Below are 11,470 nucleotides of genomic sequence, written 5' to 3' on the forward strand. Positions count from 1 at the left end.
AGATGCAGCTGCCTACTCGAGACAGACCTGCCAATTCATGGGTCTTGTGAAGAGAGAAGTGGGTGGCATACAGCCCAGTACTGATCATAGGAAGTGGCCACCAGCAGGAAAAAATCAGTCCCTGCAAAAGGTGCAGCAAATAGTACTAACCCTGCTGAGAGCAGAGATGGTGCCGTCCTCAGTCAGGGAGTTGGCCAGCAGCTGGGGCATGGTGGAGGAGCTGTAGCAAGTGTTCAAGTGTTCCACCCCCAGCATAATGATGAGGGTGTTCCCAACCACAATCCTGGGGCAGGTCATGAGAGAGAGAGAGGAGGAAGAGATTTGTCTAAGAGTTGGGGACATTCCCCATTTGCAGGAAGGGAAGCTCCATCAGTGATGTCTGATTTTCTCATTGCCCTTTCTCCAGAGAAGCTTTTAGGTCTTCTTCTCCCCTCTCTCTAGGAGACCTAGAACATTGGTTTCTTTGTTAGTTGCTTAAAGACATTGTGAAGGAAGTTCAGAAAGACGAAACTTGGAGCTGCGTGTGCCACCGAGTGCATTCATGTTCCCTAGATGTGCTCTGTGCCTTGTGACAGGTGAAAAAAGGCCTCCTTCTAGAGGGCAATGTCAGTCCTGCTTGCAGAACCCCTTCCAACTGCATGCCTGGTTTCGGCTGGGACAGAGTTAATTTTCTTCCTAGTAGCTGGTACAGTGCTGTGGTTTGGATTTGGTCTGAGAATAATGTTGATAACACCCTGATGTTTTAGTTGTTCCTATGTGGTGCTTACACCAGTCAAGGACTTTTCAGCTTCCCCTGCTCTGTCAGGTGCACAAGAAGCTGGGAGGGGGCACAGCCAGGGGGGCTGATCCAAACTGGCCAAAGGGCTATGCCATGCCATAGGACATCATGCTTAGTGTATAAGCTCGGGGGAGTTGGCCAGGGGGTAGTGATCGGAGACTGGCTGGGCGTTGGTCGGTGGGTGGTAAGCAGTTGCATCACTTGTTTTTCCTAGGTTTTCTTCCTCTCCCTCTCTTTTGTTGTTTTCCTTTTCATTACAATTTATTTTTATTATTATTATTATTGTTGTTGTTGATGATGATGATATTATTATTACTACTATTATTATTATTTTAGGTGATTTTATTTCAATTATTAAACTGTTCTTATCTCAACCCATGAGTTTTCTTCCTTTTGCTCTTCAGATTCTCTCCCACATCTCACCGGGGCAGGGGAAAGAGTGAGCAAGCAGCTTTGTGGCGCTTGGTTGCCAACTGGGGCTAAACCACAACAGAAGGAAAAGTCAGGGAGCACAAAAAGACATTTGGAAAGTGAGGTGGGGAAGCAGGGAGGTGGCCAAAGTCTGCAGGAGAACTACTGCGGGTATGAGACAGCATGGGAGAGCCTGTGGTGGGGATGACTGAGGGCCTTGGTGGGGCTGGGACCTCCCCAACACAGCCAAGATCTCTCTCCTCTCAGCTCTCAATATTGTCACTGCCACCAAGAGCCACAAGGGGACACCATGTCCTTACAGCCCCATGGCCTTGAGGCCTCCTCATCCCCCCGCAGAGCTCAGGCAGTCCTAGGGCCATCCTGCACTTGTCATCGCACACCCCCACATCACACTGCTCCATGAAGAGCCCTGAGCAAAACATGAGGAAAAGAATCTCCCTTACGGGGCCCAGCGATCAAAGCTTGCCTGTCCTTCTTGATGAAACACATCAAGGGCTCACAGGGCAGCAGAGCCAAACCCAAACGCAAACCAAACCAGGCCTCCTGCCCACCACAGGCAAAATAATTTGAACAAAATCAAGAGGGAGTATAAGGGACTAGGGAATTTTAAAAACTGTTAAGTGCAATACTGCATTATATTTTGCTTCATTTTTTCATATTTCTTTTACTTTTCTATTTGTTTAGTTTGCAGTTCACCATGTCCCTCCAACCCAAACCAGCCAATCATTTCTTCACCCGTCAACTTATTCCACCATGCAGTATGCACTGTCCGAACTTGGGATCCAAGAGGACATGCCAAGGGACACACTCCTCAACCAAAGTGAGCCTAAGCAGCCTTTAGTGCCCCAGCTCATCTGCTGGGACTTTTTGAAGGATGCTTGCATCATTTGCTTTTTGTCAGTCTTCAGGGAGTTCCCTGATCTCCTTGACCTTTCAAAGATGACGATGAGGGATGTCCTTGGGTGCTGCCTGGAGGTACAAAGGCCTTGAAGACCTTGCTGGGAAAGACTGAGACAAAGAGGACGCAGAGCATGTCAGACCTCTCTGCATCTGCTCTCGCTGAATTCAGGAGTGGGCCCGCATTATCTGTGTTTCTTCTGTAACTGTTACTGACGTAGTAGCAGCTCATTATGGTATCCCTGGTCTCCCTGGCAAGTGTCATCTCTAGGGAAGCTGTGGGTTTCCTAAAGCCTATTTCTAAATTGTTCCATTTCAAGTGAGCGTCTGCATCCACCTCCTCTCCGCTTCCATTTACCTACGGAGTTCCTCATGAGCTCCCTCTTGACCCAAGCTGGTCTTGTCAGCTATGGACTCACCCGTGCTCTTTGTGGGCGATTCTGTCATTGAAGACCAGCTGTACTGAGTTGTGCTGCCCTTCACTGCTGCCCACAGGATCCCCACTAAAAGCCCCCTGAACAGGCCAAAGTCTTCCCCTCTGACGTCCGACACCTGCACTCTGCTCCTCTCCTTCCTCAGGCTGCTCAAGAGCTGCACCCCCCTATTTCAGGGTCACTACAGCCAAGGATGACACTGGTTTTCACATCCCTCACCAGATCCTCATGGTCTGCAAGGACCTGAGCCAGGTGAGCATCGTCTATGTTGGTCCAGCTGGTGGCTTTCCTAAGCAATTGCTCCAACATCCTCCAGAAACCTATTGGTCTGTTTTCACAGTGCTGTCTTCCCCCTCCAATGAATGTCAGGGTCATTAAAGTCCCCAGAAAGAGCCCCAGGTCACTGATCTGGAGACTTCCTTGAGTTGCTTAAGGAGCTTGTCCACCTCCTCCCCTTGAATGCAGGTTCTTCATCCCCCACCACGATGTCGCCCAAACTGGCCTCTCCTCTGATCCTCACCCACAAGGGCTCACCCAACCTGTTGACCTCTAGATTCATTGGACTCTTTGAGGGTGAGTAAGGATGGGGGAGAGGAGAATCAGAAGAAGCTGAGAACATAGGCCCACAAGTGGAGACCCCAGTGCAATGTGCTTCCAATTCATGCAGTGCCTTGCATCTCCCGGACAGAGATGGGACAGAGCTGGCCTCACTGCAGGGGTGGGGATCAGTCACTTGCACACAAGCACCGAAGGAATCGGAGATGCCGCCTGGGGTGTCTGTCACGCACCCGCTCTGAGGGGACATGGCTTTCCTGCAGGTGCTGTGCTGTCCCTTCCAGCCACAGGCAGGTTTGGTGGAGAGCCTTGGTGTCTCACAGAGCCCTACAGGCCTGTATTTGGCCATTCCGTGAGCAGCTGCCCTGCATTAGGTTGGGCTCCATGGGGATGTGTGAGACAACTCTTGTTACAGACAGTGCAGAGCTAGTAAATACAGCTAAAGGAGGGGAGAAAGAGAGAGACTTCACTCTCCCTTGGGCACAGAACTGCATTTGCTCAGCTGAACACCTCTATGGGCGGCCCTGAACAGCCTGAGGAGGGACGGGTGGTGATGTCCTAAATGTGGGCATCTGCCATCATTTCAGCTGGCATCCTCACCAGGCTGCAGGATGATGCCCCCAAATTTTTCCCAGCCTCTCAGTACTGCTCCATTATCGTGGACTACATCTGGCACCTCAAATGTCACCAGGCATTTGTATGTGAACTCCTGGTCTCCATCTCTGATCATGGGACCATAGAAAAGGAGTGCAGGTGCCTATTTCTAACAGACGCCATGACAGAAGCAAGGGAAATCCCACCTCCTGGGGGTTTGTGGCAGGCATGGGAGGGAGCTGAGGTCCCTTCCAGCCCCAGCACTACAAATCCAGCATGAGATGCCTCCACTGACTCAGCTGATTGCCTTCCCTCAGCATGGCTAAAGGAGATGCCTCCCTGGCAGTCTCCAGGTGTCCTGTCTCATGATGGGCCAAGGAAGGGGGATTCGCAAACCTAACTGTGTCTTGTAGAGGAGAAAGGACATTACTTCAAGCAGGTTCCTGGAGAGCCCCAGGGACCCCTGGAGGGAGCGCCGAGTGGGGTGGGGGGCAGAGAAAGTGATGTCTTGGGCAGGTCCCCTCCTCCGGGGCTGAGACAGGCTCCTGGGGTGGAGGGAGCTCCTGGTAAGCAGGCAGCAGTGCAGAGAGACAGCTCTGCCAAGGAGCAACTCCTCTGCCAAGAGAAGCAGCAGGGCTCTGGGCAAAGGAGCAGGGCAGAGCGCGATTAAAGGCAGGCTGGAGTGGGAGGAGAGAGGGGAGCTGCAAGGGAAGAAACCTTTGCAGCCCTTGCCACGGTAAGTCTCTTGGTGCAGGGCAATGCAGCTGCCCTTGCGGGAAGGGTCTCCGAAAGCGTTCATAGGCTCCAGCCTGCAGGGTCTGTGAGGAGGCCTCCCAGCCCAGGGGCTCATGTTAGACCAGGGGGAAGGGGTGAAGGCAGGGGGTGCAGCCAGAGCTGCCCAGGGCATTTCAGAGGGGACTTTTGCAGAGGAAGAGCAAGGCAGGGGATCCCTTACAGCTAAAGAGCTTTCCTGAGGCTGTGCTTTCAGTTTCCTGCTGTTTCAGGAAAAGGGGAAAAGGCGCTGCTGCGTTTGGCGAGGGAGCCTGAGAGTCCTGAGCTGCCACCCTGAGAGATCAGGAGGTCTGGTAGGAGCCAAGGCAACTGCTTCCATCCACTCCTCTCCCTCCAGAGAGCACCAGCATCTCCTTTGCTGTCCTCAGCAGGGTTTCTCTGACCTGCTCCTTCCTGCCTGCAAGCGGGGAGTACCTCTAGAGAGTGCCTGGAACGGGGAGGTTTCTTCAGGTCAGAGCTGAGCAGACAGGAGTGGGTGATGGGGTCTGTGATCCCTGACAGGGAAAAACTGGAGGGCAGAGCAACAGTTCCCGGCAGGGATAGCTCCAGGCAGCAGAGACATGGGCCGAGAGCTCTAGGAACCTCCAACCCCAAATGCCATGGGAGGGAGAAGTTGGGAAGCTCCCTGTCATCCCCTCCAATGCAGACACCTGCCTCTGCGCAAGACCCCTGCTCTCGTCTCCCACCCAGCACAGCCTCTGCCCTCAAGGCCGTGTGGTCCAGGGCAGGAGTTGCCTCCTGTGCAGCCAGAGCTCTGGCACAGCAGAGGGGCATCTCTCCTGACACGTGGCCGCTTCCCTCTGCAGGGCAAAGGGGCTGCGAGTGACTGCCCGGGGCTTTTGCTAACTGGGAGGTGCTGTGCTCTGCTGGGTAAGGAGAAGGCTTTCCTGAGTGCCCGGCCGCCTCTCCTCTCCTTGCTTCCCTTAGGAGGAGAGTCACAGAGTTCTGCTTTGGTCCTCCACCTGCTTGTGCTGCTCTTCTTCCTGCTCGTGGGGTCCCTGGCAGGAACGGTGGTGGTGTGGGGCAAGGGGTGGGGGTGTGGAGTGCCTGCTCTGGCCCTGACCTGGAGGGCGCTGCCCTGGAGGTGTTTCCATGGGACCAAGGTGCCCAAGCCCTCTCTTCATTTGCCAGGCTCCAGACACTGCACTCAGTGCTTGGGCAATGAGGCACTGCGTCCCTCAGCAGACAGCACCTTAAGACACCGGATTCTGCTGGACAGGGAGTCCTGCGGGGCTGTGAGCATCCCTCCAGAAGGGCACAGCTCTCCTGCAGGACCCTGGAGATGTCTGAGAGCACCCGATCTGCCCATGCCAATCAGCATCCTTGCCCTGTCCTCTTCCTCATACTCTGCAGAGCTGTGCTGGAAAGGAGAGGTGTTTTGAACTCTGCACCTGGCACAGCACCCCTCTGCTCCCAGGACAGGCCAGTGTCTTTTGCAGAGCAACCTCTGGGTGCAGTCGTCCTGCAGCTGAGAGCGGTGCAAGCCCAGAGCAGCTGGGCACCAGGCTGATGGACAGAGCAGCCCTCCTGCATGGGAGCACTGACGGAGGTTTGCACTGAGAGCAATGGGGCAACGGGGGAATTTGACCCTTTCCAAGACCATTTCCCGAGTGGGATGGGGGTATCTGAATACTAAAACACAGTGTACCGAGACCCATTTGCTGCACCTCATCTCCCACCTTCCTCTGGGGAAGAAAGCGTCCTTCTGGGCTTTTTGCCCTCCGCTCTAGTGCAGCACAGGGAACTCCTCCCCAGGAAGCCTCCCTCCAAACACCCTGGGCTGTTGCTGCCTCCATGGGTCATTGCTGGAAAGCAGGGCTGACCCTTCAGGAGCCCCTGGGGAGAGGGCACGGCTCTGCACAGCACACTCAGCCAGCACAAACCACAGCTGAAGCTTTGGAGCTGTGTAAGAGTCCCCCAGGAAAGAAAAGCACCTTTAGGTATTTCACAGTGAACGAATGAAATTTTGCTCAGAGAATCTTCTCTAAATTTTTTTGTTTTATGTCCTTTGGCAGTATCCATGCCCAGAAGCAGCAGATGTCCAACAGCAGCTCCATCACCCAGTTCCTCCTCCTGGCATTCGCAGACACACGGGAGCTGCAGCTCTTGCACTTCTGGCTCTTCCTGGCCATCTACCTGGCTGCCCTCCTGGGCAACGGCCTCATCATCACCGCCGTAGCCTGTGACCACCGCCTCCACACCCCCATGTACTTCTTCCTCCTCAACCTCTCCCTCATAGACCTGGCCTCCATCTCCACCACTGTCCCCACAGCCATGGCCAATTCCCTGTGGGACATCACGGCCATCTCCTACTTGGGATGTGCTGCACAGCTCTTTTTCTTTGTCTTCTTCATTGGAGGAGAATTCTGTCTTCTCACTGTCATGGCCTATGACCGCTATGTGGCCATCTGCAAACCCCTGCACTACGGGACCCTCCTGGGCAGCAGAGCTTGTGTCCACATGGCAGCAGCTGCCTGGGGCACTGGGTTTCTCAATGCTGTCCTGCACACTGCCAATACATTTTCCCTACCCCTCTGCCAAGGCAATGTCCTGGACCAGTTCTTCTGTGAAATCCCCCAGATCCTCAAGCTCTCCTGCTCACATGCCTACCTCAGGGAAGTTGGGCTAATTGTGGTTAGTGCCTTTTTATTCTTTGGTTGTTTTGTTTTCCTTGTGGTGTCCTATGTGCAGATCTTCAGGGCCGTGCTGAGGATCCCTTCTGAGCAGGGACAGCACAAAGCCTTTTCCACGTGCCTCCCCCACCTGGCTGTGGTTTCCCTTTTCCTCAGCACTGTAATGTTTGCCCACCTGAAGCCCCCCTCCATCTCCTCCTCATCCCTGGATCTGGTGGTGGCAGTGCTGTACACTGTGGTGCCTCCAGCAGTGAACCCTGTCATCTACAGCATGAGGAACAAAGATATCCAGGAGGCCCTGTGGAAACCATTTGAACACAGACTTCCGCAGCTTCAGTAATTGTTCATCATCCTCAGGAAAAGCTTGGATGTTCTTTTGATCTTATCTGTCCTGTTTTCTCTTTTTTTATTATACTTCTTATAGGACTTCCATGTAAATATTATTATTTGTACCCCCCTACCAGTGTTTTCTGACCTGAAAGACTTCATGTGCATATGGAACCAGCCTCCCTGTGCAGGTAAACACAATAAAGAATGCAGCTGCAAATTATTTGTCTCTCCTCCCATCTCTTACATCTCCTCTGGAGCTGGGGGTGCAGCCCCAGCATCCAGGAGGGGCCAAGGAGCCACAGGTCCAGCTGCCACATGGAGGAGCAGGCACATGTGGATCTTGGGGCTGCCCCTTGCTGCCTCAGTGGACAGATCCTTTCTGCCACCTTCACACCACGGCTGCTGCTTCCCTAGAGCCATGGCCATGGACCACAGCAGGATCTGCCCTTTTCAGAGCAGCACTGCCAGCTCAGGGCGCTGTGGAGAGCACGGGGTGGGAACCAAGACAGGCTGGCCAGGCCAGCCTGGACATGCCCACCTGGGGAAAGGGATGTCCAGGGAGAAGAGCAAGGGAGCATTTCCATGCCTGCAGGGAGAAATCCATGAGAAAGAGAAACCTCTTTCTGCAGGCACCCACTCGGGGCAGGCTGCTCTGTGCCCTGACCAGGACTCTTGTTCTGGCCTGGGGAGAAGGGCTGGCACTGAGCTGGCAGAGGCAGTCTGTGATGGGGAGCTCCTGGACCCCAGACCAGGAGCTCTTTGGCTTCACTAACCTCCATTTCCTCATGCCATGGTGAGCCTGCAGCCCTGGGCTGATGGGGAGGCTGACCCTTCTCTGCCCCCCAGGAGCTGCTGTGCCCTTCAGAGGGGCTGGGGCTGTGGGGTGAGTGCCCAGAGCTCTGCAGCACCCTGCGGTGGGCACTGCCGTGGGACCAGCCCAGGCTGGGCTGCTCTGCTGGGCTGGGCTGGGGAGAGGGCAGGGGAGGTGGGGAGAGCTGGGAAAGGTCTGGGCTGGGCTGGAAGGTGCCCAGGAGAGGACAGCACCAATGTTAGCTGAGCTGTGTGACCATGCACGGCAGGGACGTGCTCCAGTGGGTGTGTGGTGTAGAGCCCTGTCTCCTGGCAGGGAACTGAGACATGCAGGTGCAGGAGAGAGGAGGCTGGTCTCTGCCCTTGGTGGGTCTTGGTGGAGTTTGAACACATTTGGATCTCTGCAAGTCATAGAAATATCTTCTTTTATGCTGCAGGCCTGATTAGGATAGAAAGGCTTAGAAAATACCAATAAAAATGAAACAAAGAAGAAATGAGGAAAGATCTAAAACAAAGAAAATGTTTTAATACAATTTTCAGCTTTTTTTTTTTTTTTTTTTTTAAGTCTTTGTGTTCATTTCCTCCTAGTTTAGCTTTGTTTTCTTGTAATGTACCAGTCTTTGGGGGATTTCATGAGCTTTTTTGTTTTAAATTACTATTTTGAAAGAATAAATGATTCTCAGAACCGGGGTGGGATGTAGCTGCAGGGATACGGATGTCTTACGTTACAGGGACACAGATGCCTGGTGCCAGTGCAGGTGTCCTCTGCCTGGCCTCTCTCAGCAGCTCCCGAGGGGCTCTGGTCTCCTGCAGGAGACCTCCTGTCCTGTGTGACAGTGGCCAGTCGCAGGGAAACGCCTCAGCTACACCGGGGCCTCTACAAGAGTCACTCGAGATCCACGGGCAGACAGCTGAGCTCTGCCTGGGAAGGGGAAGAACTGCTTGAAACTTTCATCAGCTGAAATGATTGAAAACTTTTAATAAAATGATGGTGTCTTTCTGCCATGACGTGAAATGGGAATGTCTAGGAAGTATATTAATTGAGGGAGAAGAAATATTGACCTTCCCCTGTATTTGTGTCCTGGTTTCAGCTGGGATAGAGTTAATTTTCTTCCTAGTAGCTCCTAGAGTGCTGTGTTTTGGATTTAGGATGAGAATAATGTTGATAACACACTGATGTTTTAGTTGTTGCTAAAGGAGTGCTAACTTGTTGCCAAGTAGTGCTTACACCAGTCAGGGACTTTTCAGCTTCCCACGCTCTGCCAGGTGCACAAGAAGCTGGGAGGGGGCACAGACTGGCCAAAGGGCTATTCCATACCGTATGACGTCATGCTCAGCCTATACAGCTAGGGGAAGAAGAAGGAAGGGGGGGGTGTTCGGTGTGATGGTGTTTGTCTTCCCTAGTATCCGTTACGCGTGATGGAGCCCTGCTTTCCTGGGGATGGCTGAACTCCTGCCGGCCGATGGGAAGTAGTGAATGAATTCCTTGCTTTGCTCTGCTTGTGCGTGCGGCTTTTGCTTTCCCTATTAAACTGTCTTTATCTCAACCCACGAGTTTTCTCCCTTTTACTCTTCGGATTCTCTACCCCATCCCACCTTGGGGGAATGAGCGAGCGGCTGTGTGGTTCTTAGGTGCTGGCTGGGGTTAAACCATGACAGGGCTCTTCCTGGGGCAGGGTGATGTGGGATGTGCAATGCTTAGTGAAGGACAAGAGTATGGCAGTGGCCGGCCTTCCCAGGGGCTGCAAGGAGACAATAAGGCCCCAGTGCCATGAGAGCAACCTGTCTCCTCGTAGACATCGGTACCACAAACAGCTGCCATGGCCAAGGGGACAAAGACCTCAAGCACATGCAGGCAGGATCCAAGCTTTTTGGGAAGGAAAGGAGAGGGAGCTGCCCTTTATCGGAGAGGTCAGCAGGAACGCATGGAGCTCTGCCTTGGGATGGGTAATGAGCTAGCTGGGAGCTTATGGGTCAGGATTAGCAGGCAGACCAGCATCGCTGATGTTGTAGAGGGTGCCCGGTACAGAGCACCTGAGCAGGAAGCACCAGAGGAGGCCTTCTTCAGGCAACAGGCAGAAACCTCACATTCACAGGCCCTGGTCCTCATGAGGACTTGAACCACCCTGATATTTGCTGGAAGGACAACAGGGCAGGACACATGCAATCCAGGCGGTTTCTGGAGACCATCAACGATTACTTCCCAAGAATGGGCTTGGAAAGCCAAAGCGCACCTGAAGTTGCATCTGTGGAGGAATTTGAAGAACAAGAGCAGCTTCTACAGTGACATCAGCAGCAAAAGGAAGGCTGGGAAAAAACACGGGCCTGCTGCTAAATGGGGCTGGGGCTGTAGTGACAGAGGATGCAGAAAGGGCCAAGGCACCCAGTGCCTTCTTGGTCAGACCGGCCTTCAGGAATCCCAGGCCCCTGAGACCAGAGGGCAAGTCTGGTGGAGGAGGATCAAGTTAGGGAACCTTTAGAGAAACCAGATATAAACAAGGCCATGGGAGCTGACAAGATGTGCTCGTGAGGGCTTAGCAATGTGGCCAATGTCATTGTGAAGCCACTCTTGGTCACCTTTGAAAGGTCCCATGGCTTTTGGGTGAGACTTCTGAGGACTGGAAGAAAGCGTGTGTCAGTCCTGTCTTCAAGGAGGACGAGCAGGAGGAGCTGTGGAGCTGCTCAGCCAGGCTCCCATAACACCCTCCTAGACCAAGAATGGACTAGAGAAGGGGAAAGTGAGGGCAATGGCAAACTGGCTGACTTGCTGGGCTCCCAGCTTTTGTGACCTGCAACACAAACTCCAGCGGGAGGCAAGTCACTAATGGTGTTCCCCAGGGTCCAATATTAGGGCCGATACTGTTTAATCTCTTACTGGTCTGGAGGATGAGAGCGAGGGCACCCTCAGGGAGTTAACAGATGACAGGATACTGGGAGGAGTGGCTGATAAACCAGAGGGTTGCACTGGGATTCCGAGGGACCTCAACAGGCTGGAGAAGTGGTTCAGAGGAGATCCTCATGAAGTTCCACAAAGGGAAATGCAAGGTCTTTTACAGAATAGGACCTGCAGGTCCTGGTGGACAAGAAGTGTGACATCAGCCAGCAATGTGCCAGCAATGTGTATAGAAGGCAATCAGCATCCTTGGCTGCATTAGGAGGGGCAGCAGGCAGAGGCAGGTGATCCTTCCCCCTCTCCTCAGCACTGGTGAGGCAAT

The 11,470-nt window shown here is 53.5% G+C and overlaps 1 protein-coding gene across 1 annotated transcript; it reads left to right on the forward strand.

The window, feature by feature from the left end:
* Positions 1-6,510: 6,510 nt before the first annotated feature.
* On the forward strand, positions 6,511-7,455 carry LOC309603199 (olfactory receptor 14A16-like; the record flags this gene model as incomplete). Its single annotated transcript, XM_082338104.1, has 1 exon — positions 6,511-7,455. The coding sequence occupies exon 1, from the start codon at positions 6,520-6,522 to the stop codon at positions 7,453-7,455; it is 936 nt and encodes a 311-aa protein (XP_082194230.1). The 5' UTR covers positions 6,511-6,519.
* Positions 7,456-11,470: the final 4,015 nt, after the last annotated feature.

The sequence above is a fragment of the Platalea leucorodia genome (assembly GCF_965183815.1).
Source record: "Platalea leucorodia genome assembly, contig: HAP1_HAP1_SCAFFOLD_24, whole genome shotgun sequence".
Taxonomy (NCBI): Eukaryota; Metazoa; Chordata; class Aves; order Pelecaniformes; family Threskiornithidae; genus Platalea; species Platalea leucorodia.